This window comes from Pongo pygmaeus, chromosome 1 (genome assembly GCF_028885625.2).
Source record: "Pongo pygmaeus isolate AG05252 chromosome 1, NHGRI_mPonPyg2-v2.0_pri, whole genome shotgun sequence".
In the NCBI taxonomy this organism is placed as follows: Eukaryota; Metazoa; Chordata; class Mammalia; order Primates; family Hominidae; genus Pongo; species Pongo pygmaeus.
In genome coordinates this window covers 108,144,969-108,160,000 of record NC_072373.2, presented here as the reverse complement: position 1 = coordinate 108,160,000, position 15,032 = coordinate 108,144,969, and the positions used below count along the sequence as shown (strand labels likewise).

General features: G+C 39.3%; 1 protein-coding gene and 1 pseudogene across 1 annotated transcript in view; both read right to left on the bottom strand.

Annotated features, from left to right (window-relative positions):
- The window catches only part of LOC129015441 (putative neuroblastoma breakpoint family member 5), a 6,615-nt pseudogene extending 1,617 nt beyond the window's left edge, over positions 1–4,998 (bottom strand).
- Positions 1–15,032, bottom strand: part of LOC129015142 (neuroblastoma breakpoint family member 11-like) — a 2,260,169-nt gene that overhangs the window by 1,049,311 nt on the left and 1,195,826 nt on the right. The window contains 1 exon segment of the mRNA XM_063663940.1: positions 11,511–11,530. Coding sequence (XP_063520010.1) covers positions 11,511–11,530 — 20 coding nt within the window.

Below are 15,032 nucleotides of genomic sequence, written 5' to 3'. Positions count from 1 at the left end.
TGAAAAGACCTTTTGCTCCCCATATCACTGGAGGCTTGTCCAGCATCTTTCTGGACTTTGGCAGCTGTCTCCCCTATCCTGCCACAGATCTGATTCCCAGGCACAGGCTTGGTGTCCTGTCACAGCTCTCACATTTAGAATCTATTTCTTTCTCTTAGGGGAGGACAAACAACCTTGTCCCACCTTTCTCCATGCATTGGGAGACTTCACAAGCCCTCCAAGTTGGCTTCTGCTGTGTTATTCAGGGACATTCTCTCCATGGGGAGTGCTCCAGTCTGAAGCACTTCCTACCACCAAATGCCCCCACATCAAGTGCCTTCTCCAGCACCACACGGTGACGGCCTTCATCTTATTTTGAAATGTAATCATAGGTGTTCCCATATTTTAATGCTGTATCTACCATTGAAGAGACCATTTGACCTCTGTGCAGATTTAGACAAAGAAATCCAGAAAGGATAAATCAATCACTCACCCACAGTTACTAAGGACATTGCTGAAGATACAGCCTGGGAAACTTCATTCTTAATCCAGGACTCTTTTTACTCTAACAAGTTGCCTCCTGTCACAGCCTCCTTCCTGTCCTTTAAAACTGAATGGATATGGCCTCTTGCTCCAAAGAACATGACTATCAAGGAGGAGGAGACATTTGCAATACTGTGACCTCTAACCCCATGGATTTCTTATCTCTATTCCTACCCAGGAAGTCCTGGTCATCTCATGGCCACATATGTTTAATGGAAAGAAACACCACCAATATAACTGTCATTGTGGAGGTATGCAGGTGTAGAGTCTCTCATAAGCCTGGGGCTTTGTGTCATCAGGGCCTGTGGTCACCTTACCTGGGATGAACTTGTGGACAAGGTGCTCTGCCAGCCTGCTCTCAGAGGTCCTGCCCCTGGGAGTTGTCAGAATTATCAGGAGTGAGGAGGGCCTTGAGATGCTGATTCAGTAAGAGGAAGGCCTCTCTCCCTTCCCGTAACTTGTCCTGTAACTGGGCCAGCTCTCAGGCCTGGGAGTGAACAGAGACTTTATATTGCCTAAGATGGGATAGTAGAGAAAATTTAATAGTGGAAAGGGATGAGTGATCCGTTCTAATATTGAAACAAAGGAGCCCTCCATGCAGAAAGTCAGCACATGTTAAGGGAAATGCCTGTTGCAAAGAGAAAGAAAAATGTATTTTTTTAAAAAAAACGGGTCTTCCCCTCTGCAATAGAGAGAGAGCTCTAGGAAGATTTTTCAACATTCCATTCATCTTTTTCTTCTGTAACCAAATCAGTTCCAAAAGGATTTTCCTTCAATTTCTCATTTTGCCTGTGGACATTTTCAAGTTAAAATACACATCGTGCGTTATTCAGTGACTGGATACAAAGCCGTGCACAGAAATGTGGCCGGGTACAACTGGAAATATGAAAGAAGAAAAGAATGACAGGGACAAGAAGGCAATATTGATTGAAGAAATGAGAAGCCCAAGTCAGTCAGGAGTTGATTCTGACTAAGTGTAAATGCAGTGGTGATCGCACAGCATCTTGAGTATACTGAATGTTGCTGGGTAGTTCACTTTCCTTTGGTTAATTTTGTGTTACGCAAATTTCACCTCAACAATTACTTGTTAGAAAAAGAGAAAACGAGGCTCTGAGAAATAACTGCAACCTATAACTTACTATTATTGTTCTCTGTTTGATAAATATTTGTGTGTCGTGAGCCTGCCATGGCAATTCCTGCCCTTCCCCTGGCCCAGCTTAGCTCTTACTTCTCCCCGCCGAGCTGCTGCACAGAGATTCACACTCCTGCCCACCTGCCTGCCCCCAACGGGGCCCCCTCACCTGAGCTCTTCAGCTTGCCAGAGCTTCTCTGCCAGCTTCTCCTCCTTGAACTGCAGCTCATCCTTCAGCCTAGATTTTATGAGGTCTTTGTACTCTTCACACTCTGAGAAAAGACAGACACGCCTGCCTCAGTGGAAGGCTGGACATGCTGCTGTGGTCACTGCCTACAGGGCAGGAGCCAGGTCCATCCCAAGGACAAAACTGTCCCCAGTACCAGGCTCTAGGCAGGGATTGCTCATCTTTACTCTTCAGTCTCCCGACTTCCTGGCATCTGGTACTCCCCAACTTAGAGATAGGAAAAAAGCTCAGGGGCCCATCAAGCAACTTGACAAGATGATTCACCTGGAATGAGGCAGGGTCAGAATTCACAGCTCCTGAGGTCTGACTCTGAATCATGAGACACTTTCCCCAGCCTTGCAGCCTCTCCTGCACTGGGGCATAAAGTAGTGATTTTCTGTACAGCTAGGAAGGCTTCTAGGACTATGGGACGGTGAAAGGAAAATACCTTGGGCCTCCAAAATCACTAAGGAAAACTCAAGCTGGGAACTGCTTAAGGCAAACCTGCCTCCCATTCTATTCAATCACTCCTCTGCTCACTGAGATAGATGTATATCTGATTTGCCTCCTTTGGAAAGGCTAATCAGATACTCAAAATAATGTAACCATTTGTGTGTCACCCATCTGTGACCCGGAAGCTCCCTCCCATGGAAGCTCCCTCTCCACTTTGAGTTTTCCTGCCTTTGCTTCAAGTTTTCCTGTCTTTCCAGACTGAACCAATTTACTTCTTACATATATTGGTTGATGTCTCATGTCTCCCTAAATGTATAAAACTAAGCTGTGCCCCAACCACCTTGGGCACAGGTCGTCAGAACCTCCTGAGGCTGTGTCCTGGTGCATCCTCAACCTTGGCAAAATAAACCTTCTAAATTAACTGAGACTTGTCTCAGATTTGTTGGGTTCACATTTTGGTAACCACCGCGGGGGGATTCTGAGTGGAGATGCCCCTGAACTTTGACGAATCTCCTGTCAGTGCTTGGTACCAGCATGAGCTAACTTTATGGCTCAAGCCAACAGGATAATTTGCTGAGATCTGACAGCACCCCCTCCAGAGAATCCCTGATCTCTCCAAATTTGGTTGAGATCTTAAGTTTATTTTACTGTACAACTCTTCTTTTTTTTGGAGTTTTACTTGCTTTCAACAGGGAGGCAAATTTCCTGCTTCCATGACAATGGAATGCAGGTAACTCCTTTATGAAGTTTGAGCTTGCTTCTTCCAACAGGGAAGACGAGTTGTTTTCCCTGCTTCTAGGATGGTAGAGAGCAGTCTACAGCCTGAGACCAATCACTAGGTAAGAAACTAGTTTGGGATTGTATCTTGCAAATTCCTTTTAAACGACTAAAATAAGCATTTAACAACCAGCTGGTGTTAATTTCTGCTTACACTTAGAGTGCTCAGAAATCATATAATTTGGATCTTCCTGCCTTTGCTTCAAGTTGTCCTGCCTTTCCAGACTGAATAAATACATATCTTACATATATTAATTGATGTCTCATGACCACCTTGGGCACATGTCATCAGGACTTCCTGAGGCTGTGTCCCGGATGCGTCCTCAACCTTGGCAAAATAAACATTCTAAATTAACTGAGACCTGTTGCAGATTTTCTGTGTTCACAGGACTGATTTCTTTTTTAACTGGGAATTTTAAGCACCAATATGTGCAAGATTTTAAAAATCATATCTGGATATAATTGCATAAAATATGAGGCATAAGACCATAAGGCCATGAAGGAAATATGCCCAAATACTAATCAAGTTCCTGTTAAGTTAGAAATCGTAGAAGGAAGAACTAATAGTGTTTACTTGTGCCAACAACTGTTCCAGGAGGTTTACAAGCAACAGGTTGTGTAATTCATTGTAGCAATTTACCAAGGTAGGTATTATTATAATACCCATGAACAGATGAGGAAACTGAGGCACAGAGAAGACGAGCAACTTGGATGGAGCCCAGAAAACTGACCCAGGGTCCCTGCTTTACACACTGCTGCCTCCACAAAGTCTTGGGGGCTGTCTTTTTTCCTGTTTAGAAATAAGAGGCTCGGCCAGGTGTGGTGGCTCACGCCTGTAATCCCAGCACTTTGAGAGGCCGAGGCAGGTGGATCACCTGAGGTCGGAAGTCCAAGACCAGCCTGACCAACATGGAGAAACCCCGTCTCTACTAAAAATAAAAAAATTAGCTGGGTGTGGTGGCGCATGCCTGTAATCTCAGCTACTTGGGAGGCTGAGGCAGGAGAATCACTTGAACCCAGGAGGCGGAGGTTGTGGTGAGCCGAGATTGGGCCATTGCACTCCAGCCTGGGCAACAAGAGCGAAACTCTGTCTCAAAAAAAAAAAAAGAGAGAGAAATAACAACCTGTGCCCCAGGAAGCAAGACTTCCCTCTCACCAGGGTACTCCCTGCTCTTGATGCTGTCACTTATGGATACCACAATTTCTATTAGGTGCAGACTCCTCTTTAAGCTCCTTGGAGTTGGTACTGTGTGCTATCACCACGTTTCCACCAGGGTCCTCAGCATGGAACTTTGCCTATCAGGCCTCAATAGCCTGAACTGAATGGAAATTCATTAGTCCCAGATATGTAGAGCCACAGATTAGATGCTACTTGTCTGCAGGATCTTATATGGTACAGAGAGAATTCTTGTAAACATGATTTAGCCTCTTGCTGAGAAAAACAGGTGGTTCTGTTCCTATGTCAGAAATCAATAACTGGTATTTTAACTCTAGTCCCACCCCACACCAAATTGCAAACATGGAAAAGGTGCTGAATACTTTGTGCTTCTGTTTTCCATCTTTTAAAAAATGAGATTAAAATACCCTCTTCTGTTTTCCTAGAAGCATGGAAAGGATAAAATTAATTTTGATTAAGAGAGCATTTCGTGTCTCAGGGAGAAGATGGGCAATCATTCATCATTTTTGGTATAGTGAACCTATAGAACTTACTGTACTTCTTCAGCTGGTTGGCCAGGGAGTAGGCAATAGTTTGAGTTATGAGAAATTTCTCTTTGAGGTCTCAGAACTGCTGTTTGCTTTCTGCCAGCTGCAAGCGCAATTCTTGGTTGATTTCTAGGATGCTCATCTCTGCCCTCTCACTCGACAAAAGGCTGGCAGACACAGCCATGCTGACATTTATGCCAGAAGAGGTGGAGCCAGGGACTAAGGAGAAGAAACCCAAACACATAATGGGTTGAAGACTAGTGAAATCAAATAGGTTTAATCAGGACTGAGGGATGACAATAACTGGAATTGTTATCTTACCGCTGAGAAAACCTTGATCACGCCCCACAGCACTTTAGAGTCCTTAACCACAAAAACAGAGTTTGAGATGCCAGATATCTGAGCCAAAGGCACTGCCTGTAGCTCAGACTCTGACAAGAGTGAGGCAGATAGTGGCCAGCGAGCCAGGTAATGGCCTGCAGTTGCAATAACAAAATTAGAAGGTGGGAGTGTCATGGAACCTTAGGAGCCCTGCATTACAATTGCCCAGGGTTTGCTGAAACACAAGGCCTCCTGGTCTTACCTGAGGGTCACCATTGAGGGGGACCATTTGTTCAGCAGTCATTCTCAGTATTTGTGTACTTTTGTGACAATGCCACAGACCCATCTCTTTCCCAATACATCTAAGTGTATTCCTCATTGTTCGTTTCTTGTGTGTACAAGGCAGAAACAGTTTCCCAACAGGTTATATTTTCTTAATGGTAGTCATGAAGTCACCACACCTTCTCTTTCAGTTAAAACAGAGCTGAAGGCTTTTCCACAGGTGAAAGATATCAAACTGTTAGACTGCCATGATATTCTCAGGGTCTTCTGCAGTTTTTTCTGTATCCACTAAAAAGTGAATGAATAATTCATTTTTTAAAAATGTTTTCTTTCCCGTCTCAGTATTCTTCTTGCTGCATCTCATTGTTAGGTTGATTTCTTTTCTCTTACTGGATGAGAATTTTGCCTTTTCATTGCACTTAAGACAAGTTTGACATCACTATCTTCAAAGCTTTTCTTCTATGTGTGGGTTGATTTGTTTTCTAATGTCAGTGAGCCCTACCGTTTATACTTGTCACTTATCGATGTCATTCTAGTCCCACAAGAGCTCTTTTCAAGGTATCAAGTAATCCAAATAATTTATACATATATCACGTGTGACCATCTATCTTGGGAAGTTTTGTAAACCTGATACTATTTTGTTGTTTTCATTCAGTTTTCCCGTATAATGAAAAGAACAGGGCCGTGAGCAGTTCTTATGGAACATTGTTTGACATATATATATTTTCTGAGTTTGTCTAACACTATTGAAGTGTGGTTGCCTTCCACTAACAGAACATGGCAAGATCAAGGGGGCAAGACATGGTCAGGGGTGGTTTGTGATCCTCAGTGTTTCTGTGCAGTAGAAGGTGAGTTTTAGATGAGAGGGATGAGTAGGGGAGAGTGATCCCCTGAACCACCTCCTCACTTTCTCAGCTTTTATCCCCACCTAGGTTTTGTGAGCCTGGGACTGGGGAGATAGTCCCACAGCCCAGGTCTTCTAGGTTTGGCTGCTGGACTTGTGTGATTTGAGGGTGCAATGAGCGTGACCCTGGGCTACTCAGCATTCATGTGGAAGTGAAGGATGGAGGACTGGGTCAATCTCATTTGAAAGCATGCCTCTCAGCAGCCCCCACCATCCTCCGACTACACTGTGTAAGGACATTGCTTTGAAATGTATCAATGTAAATAAATTTATTTTCTGGTGTCTGTGAGACCTGACATTATATGGCAAGAAAAAAAATTGTAAAATTTCTTTATTTTAAAAATGGTGAAGGTCGGGTGCGATGGCTTACGCCTGTAATCCCAGCACTTTGGGAGGCCGAGGTGGTGGATCACCTGAGGTCAGGAGTTCGAGACCAGCCTGCCCAACATGGAGAAACCCCATTTCAACTAAAAAAAAAAAATACAAAATAAGCCGGGCATGGTGGTACATGCCTGTAATCCCAGCTACTCGGGAAGATGAGGCAGGAGAATTGCTTGAACCCGGGAGGAGGAGGTTGCAGTGAGCTGAGATCATGCCACTGCACTTCAGCCTAGGCAACAAGAGTGAAACTCCATCTCAAATTAAAAAAATGGTGAAACTGGAGGTCACAAAGTTACATGACTTACTTGAGGTCACGCAGAGATGAGTTCTGAGCACTGCCAATAGAAGCAATCACAATAATTATTCAGTAATTATTCATAGACTCCAGATAATTTAGTAAATATTTATATAATTATTCAGTAATTATTCATTGACCAATTTGTACCAGGCATTTTGCTCAAAACTGTGCACACATATAGACATTGTATTTTCACCATAATCCTTAAAGTAATGTTGTTATTCATAAAAAACAGATAAGAGACCTGAAGAAGAGGGATAACAAATTATTTATTTGACCAGATTTCCATTTTTTTTGTTTCTGTGATTCTGAAAGAATGAACAGAATGAGTCAAGGGAAGAATATTCATTACCGTATCATTTTCCAAGACAGAGGTGTGCCCTCCTAGAGTATTGGGACCAAAATTCAGAAGTGTCTGAAATGTGAGACTTGGGTCTTCCCTTGACTGTGTTTAATTTACTATTCTATTGAATACCTATGAGTCTCACTAAGATTTTTGCCTTTTTATAACCACAATGTATGTTTTATGAAGAGGATTTTACTATTAGATCTATTTAGAAAGAATAAATATAAGTTATTGTTTAGCTTTTATGCACTGGACTTAATATTTTTCTGATTTCTGTTTTGAGATTAAATTTTCAAAAGAATTTAATCTGTAAAAAGAATTTAATCTGTAAAAAGAAAAGTAACTGTTATTACTTATAAAGAACAAATTAGTTATTGGTTTGAGTTTTTGAAGATGAAGCACAAACTTCTGATTATATCTTTGTTTATCCCCATCAGGCGCCACCCATCGTCTCTCAGAATGACCTGGCCTTGCTCCTACACTTACCCGTGCAGTGCTGAACCATCTCCATGCACTGTCCAATTCACTCAGTGATTTGGGCTCCTCCCAAGGCTCCCTGAAATGGGTACAGGTCTCAGGATGTCGGACACATTTTAGTTGCAAAAGCAACCCATACTGTAGAGAGGACAGCTGTGTTCTTACTTCCCCGAAGTTGGCAGAGGTGTCCTAGGACACAACGGAATGCTTTCCATTTTTAGAAGGTCTTTTCTTCATGTCTCAATGCCTCTGGACAACTGTCCTGAACATGAAAGAAATTGCTAAATTTCTGATCTTTTGTTAGATAGCTAGAATAGATTTATAAGACTTCCTTTCTTTCCCATGTCTGCCGAAGTTTGAATTCTTAGCAGTATGATTCCTTTTCTTGTAAGGTGAGCAGCTTAGGAAAGATTGGCCATGTTGCTGTGCAAAAAGAGATAAACTTAATTTCTACTCAAAGCATGCTTGAATTTGAAACTAGGGCTTCCACTGTTCCAGAGTTGGACTGTCACTGTCTCGGGCATGTGTCCCGAAGGGCTCCTGTCTCTGCTGTACTCAGGATAAAGTTTAAATGGAGTCCAGCAAGCCAGATCTCCTTTACTTCTAGGTTCCCCTAACAGTTTCTCCTCTGCTTTAGAGACTGCATTGAAAATATTCTTGTTCTGCTGTTGTGTTTTGGCTGTGGAATGATGTGATGCAGCTCAATGGGTCCTACCCTCAAGTTGATCAGAGTAAGAAACAGCTGTGAAAGTTAGTGCAAATACAAGTTCATTCTCCTCCTGGCACGAATTTTGATTCTATGGGCTCAGATGGGCCTGGAATGTGTTTGTTAACATTATTCAGATGTGCAGTCAGTTTGGGGACCCACTGATACCATTGACCTTACAGTTTACAGGATGATTATTTCTGTTTTGCTGATGAAAAAACCAAGGCACAGAGAGTCTGTAACTTGCCCAAGTTCCCTTTGCTGTAAGCCCTGGAACCAGATCTCAAGTGGAGCAGCCTCTTCCCCAACCCCTTCCCACATTTTTCAATTCAGTTGTGTCAGTTCTTTCCAAGTACGTGTTTCTCTTCCCTATACCTTATTTCTACAAACAACAGCAAGAACAACAACATCTTTTTGAATTTAATTTGTTTCATCTGATACATTCCATCACAGCATGCTGTCAGCATCATATTCTGGTCACTTACTATTAATGCAAGATGCTTGAGATAGGCTCTCGTTCTGTCACCCAGGCTGGAGTGCAGTGCTGATTATAGCCAACTGCAACCTCAGACTCCTAGGATCAAGTGATCATCTTGCCTCAGCTTTCCAAGGAGCTGGAACTGTAGGCACACATCACCATTCCTGGCTAATTTTTTTTTTGTTTTTTATAGAGAGGAAATCTTGCTGTGTTGCTCAGAGTGGTCTAGAACTCTTGGCCTCAAGCGATCCTCTCACCTAGGCCTCCAAAAGTGCTGGGATTACAAGAGTAAGCCACTGACCCTGGCCCTGAGATGATTTTTTTTTTTTTTTGAAAATATAGGGCATGGAGATGTGGAAAGACACCTTGCTTTATTATTGTTGTTATCATTATTTATAAAGTATAATTCATAAATCACAAAATTCACCATTTTTAAGCATACCATTCAGTGTCTTTTACTATATTCTAAAGGTTTTGCAACCATTACCACCATCTGATTTTAGAATATTTTCATAATGACAAAAAGCATGCCTGTACTTACTGCCAGTCACTCTCAATTTCTCCCCTTTTTGCAGTTCCTGACAACCACTAATCTACTTTATCTCCCTATGGATATACTTGTTATGGACATTTCCTGTATATGGAATAATACAACGTGGCCTTTTGCACATGCGTCTTAGCACAATATTCTCAAGGTTCATTTTTGCTTTAGCTTACATCAGTACTTCAATCCTTTCTATGGCCAAATAATATTCCATTATACAGTTATACCACATTTTGTTTATCTATCCATCAACTGATGATCTGTTGGGATGTTCCCACTTTTTAACTATTATGAATAATGCTGCTGTAAATGTTTTTGTACATGTTTTTGAGTGAACATCTGTTTGTAATTTTTTTGGTTATACAACTATGAGTGCAATTGCTGCATCATAAGTCACTTTATATTTAACTATTCGAGGAACTGACAGACTCTTTTCCAACTTCAGTGGCTATACCATTTTACATTTCCACTAGTAATATATGAGAATTCCATTTTCTCCATAACTTTTCAAACATATTTTGTCTTTTTTTTTTTAAGTAACACTAGTGGGTGTGAAGTGATACCTCACTTTGGTTTAAATTTACATTTTCCTAATGATGAAAAAATTGAACATATTTGCAGGAGCTTGTTGGCCCTTCATATGTACCCTTTAGAGAAATGTCTACTCAGTCCTTTTTTCTCATTGTTAAATTTGGTTGTCTTTTATTGCTGTTTTATGAATTATTTATATACTCTAAATACTAGACCCTTGTCAGATATATGACTAGCAAATAGTTCCCCATTATGTGAATCATCTTTTCACTTAAATGACAGAGTCCTTTGAAGCATGAAAGTTTTTTTATTTTAATAAAATCCATTTATCTATCTATTTTCAGGTTGCTTCTCCCTATTTAAGAAATGTCTAATCCAGAGTCACAAAGATTTATACCTGTGTTTTCTTCAAGACATCACTTTTGGAATGAGAACTTTCCTGGGTTTTAGTGGAGGATAGACATTGTTTATTTATGCCTCCTGTTCATTACAATATTTTTCCTGATCGGTATTCATATGCCCACTGCCCCTCCATGGAGCATCCCATGACCTGTAACAGAGCTCTGGGGACTGGTATCCTTCCACTAATTTTGATGCAGGTGAGAGCCCTGGTCATATATTTCAGCTTGAACCTAACCCAACCCAGTTGCATCTATAGCTCAGGGCCATTAGAGTTGAAGTCAAGAGCCACTCTGAGAATGCTTGGCAGCCCATGCTACTCTAAGACTGCAGTGGACTTTTTCAGTTCATTCCAGACAGAAGAGACCACAGGGGTTGGACCCAGTCAAGATTTTCACCTCTGGTGTTAGAAAGTAGACCTGCTTCAGGGTTTGGGGAAGGTTATTTAATATGAATTAGATCCTCTCTAATTATTTATACTGCATGTGTGACTTCTTTCTAGAAACAACAGAAGAATATGTTAGAACATTTTGTCTATTCTTTGTCAATTGTTGTTTGACTACAATTTTAAAGTAGATAAAGGAAAGCTTAGTGTAACTATATTCTTAACATTTAATTAGGGTCCATGTCCACTGCAATGTGATCATATTTAATTCTATAAACTCTCTAGTTACTTAGATATTATCTGGTGCCTAATGAGAAAATAAACTCAGACAGATTAGAAAATTTCTCTAGGTCACAAATCTAGTAAGAAGAGGAATAAGAATTAGAAGCCAGTTCCTTTTGGCCTTCAAAGCTAACCTTGTACCATTAGACCAAACTGAATGACAGTACTTTTACAGGAATTGGTCTCAGAGTTTGTGGTTCTACATTGATTTTCCCAAGGAAACAGTGTGTCATTTTAATCTTATTTTAAACTTTTAAATTTCAAACATTTTTTAAAATTATACATTTTTTGTTTGTTCTGTTCCATTGCTTTTGGTTTCTTCTCAATGGATCCCTATTATTTATATGCTGAATATTTGTTACCTATCTTCTGTCACTTTTCACTTTTTTTGAGTGTTTGTCATCTCTCCCTTTGCTTTACATTAACAGTTCTTCACTGAGGTGTAATTTGCATAGAGTAAAATTCAAAAAACATAAGGGCACACTTAATAAATTTTAATGTAATTATGCATTGTATAATAACACCCAGATCAAGATAGAGAACATTTTCCCCCATGTCAAAAAGTTCTGATGTGCTTTTGCCAGTCAATATTCATCCCCCAAATGAAGAATACAATCTGAATTTTGTCACTGTCTGTGTCCCTTTGTGTTGCTGGAGAGGAATACCAGAGGCTGCATAATTTTTTTAAAAAAAGAGGTGCATTTCACTCATAGTTCTGCAGGCTGCACAAAAAGCGTGACACCAACATCTGCTCTTAATGAGGGCGTAAGACTGCTTCCACTCATGGCAGATGGTGAAAGGGAACCAGCGTGTGCAGAGATTATATGGTGAGAGAGGAAGAAAAAGAGAGAGAGAAAAGGTGCAAGGCTCTTTTTTAATAACCAGCTCTTGCAGGAACTAAGAGAATGAGAGTTCACTCACTACCTTCTCCCAGGAAGGGGAGTAATCTATTCATGAGGGATCCACTCCCATGACCCAAACACCTCCCATTAAGCCCCATCTCCAACACTGGGGATCAAATTTTAACATGATTGGAGGGGACCAATATCTAAACTATAATAGCCACCATAGATGAATTTTTTTATTCTTGTGCTTTATAAAAATGGAATCATTTAATATGTTGTCTTGTTTTGACTTCTCTTACTCAGGTGGTTATATATGCTACTAATTTGTTTGATTGTGCCTTTCTCTCATTTTATATTGTTTTGGCCAAGTAATATCCTATTTATTGTAGGATTATCACACAATTTGATATCATTTTTCTTTTTTCTTTTCTTTTCTTTTTTTTTTTTTTTTGAGACGGAGTCTCGCCCTGTCGCCCAGGCTGGAGAACAATGGCGTGATCTCGGCTTACTGCAACCTCTGCCTCCCGGATTCAAGGGATTCTCATGCCTCAGCCTCCCAAGTAGCTGGGATTACAGGCACGCGCCTCCACACCCAGCTAATTTTTATATTTTTACTAGAGACGGGGTTTCACCACGTTGGCCAGGCTGGTCTCGAATTCCTAACCTCATGATCCACCCCCGTCAGCCTCCCAAAGTGCTGGGATTACAGGGGTGAGCCACCGTGCCCAGCTTGATATCATTTTTATAATGGTAGACAGGTTTACTTGTTGACTATTATGCATAAGTAATTATGAGTATTCTCGTACAATTCTTTCTGTGAAGACACATACACATTTCTCCTGAGTATGTATAGCTAGGGATGGAATTGCTTGGTGAAAGGGTAAAAACTGACACAAAGTTTTGGGAAGTAGTTGTATTATTTTACATTTCTATGAAAAATATAAGCCATTTCCTGTTGCTCTACATTCTAACCCACTTAATATTTTCAGTCTTTTTAATTTTGGCCAATCTACCAGATGTGTAGTGATATCCTATTTTGGTTTTCACATGCCTATTGGTCATTTAGATATATTTTTATGTAAAGGGTCTTTTCAAATTTTTCTGCTCATTGATATACTGGGTTGTTTGTCGTTTTCTTTGGGATCTATAGTTCTTTATATATTTTGAATGAGTCCATTTCAAATGAATGAGTCCATATATGTGTATATATATTTACATACATTGCAAATAATTAGTCTTGGTTTACAGATAGCTTTTAACTTGTTAAACAATAACCTGTAATAAGCAGAAGCTTTTTAAAAATAAAGTACAATTTAATTTATTTCTCATTGTGATGAGTGCTACAGTATCTGGTTCAAGAAATATTTTCCTATGTCAAGTTCATGAAAATATTTTCTATTTTTCTTTTACAAGACTTCTAATTTTAACTTTCACATCTTAAGTTAAATTTAATGTATTGTGGAAAGTGGTTGTTAATATTAAATTTTTAAAACAACAAATATTATTTTACTCAAGAACTTTTTTATTGAAAAGTCTTCCATTTCCTCAATTAAGGGCATTAGCGTACTTGTTTTTAAAAAATTTAAATAACTGTACATATGTGGGCATATTGTTTGAAACTGCATTCTTTTACTTTGATACATTTATGTATACTTACACCAGTAGTATAATTTTTAAGTCATTGTAGCTTTAAAATGAGTTTTAAAATATAGCAGAGTAAGTCCTCCAATTTATTGCTTCTTTAAGACTGGCTTCCCTGTTCTAGATTCTTTGATTTTTAAATACATTTTGAAATTAGCTTTTAAATTTCTCTAAAAACTACTATTAAAGTTATTAATCAGAATTATGTTGATGTAATATTCTAACAAAATGGAGTCTTCCAATCCATGAACATAATATATATATATATTTTTAGCCTTCTTTAATTTCTCTCACCAATACCCTTTAGAGGCTTTGTATCTGCTTCAATGTATGTATTCTTAAGGATGTGATGATTTTGGATACTAATTTCTATTGTGTTTTATTGAATTTCATTTTCTAGCTGCTAATAGCTAGTATGGAAAAAATAAGATTATGAAATCCACTTTATAAAGGTATAATTTAGGTACAACAGTCTGCACCACTTTAAAATGTGTAATTCAATGCATGTTTACAAATGTATACACTAATGGAACTACTGCCACAATCAAGATTTAGGAATTTCCCTATGCCCCAAAGTTTCTTGTACCCCTTTGCAGTACATCAGTCTTTCAACTCTCAGCCCCAAGGAGCCACTGTCACTTTAGGTAAGTTTGCGTTTTTAACCATTTTCTATAAATGAAATTATACCTGTGTTCTTTTGTGCCTGCCTTCTTTCATGCATCATCTTAATTTTAAAATGTATCCAAATGAGTATCTGCATCAATAAATAATTCCTTGTAATTGCTGAGTAGTATTCTTTTGTGTGGCTACACCATGTTTGTTTATACATTCACTTGTTATTGGACATTTGTGTCATTCCATGTCAGAGCTATTAATAAAGTATAATGAGCATCCACATACAGAATATAGTGCAGACATAGTGTGTAAATTCCTAGGAATGGAATGACTGTCCAACTGATTTGTATATGTTTAACCTTATAAGAAACTGTTAGCCAGATTTTGAAAGGAGTTGTACCACATTTTATTCCCACAACTATAAGACTTTTAAGTGCTTTTTATCCTGACTGACATGTGGTATTTTAAATGTTTTGAATTTTAGCCATTCTCATGGATACATAATGGTATCTCATCATTGTATTGATTGATCTTTCTGATGACTAAAGAGTTGAGCATCTTTTCATGTGCTAATTGACCATTCATGTATCTTCTTTCCTGAAGTATTTATTCAAGTCTTTTGAGAAACTATTTTATAGTGCTGTTTATCTTATCAAACTGCATTATATATATATATATATATATACACCCCAAAAAATCCTTTGTTGGTGGTAAATATGATATCTCCTATATTGTGGCTTCTTTTTATGTTCTATTAATGTTCCATATTTTGGACATAAAGAT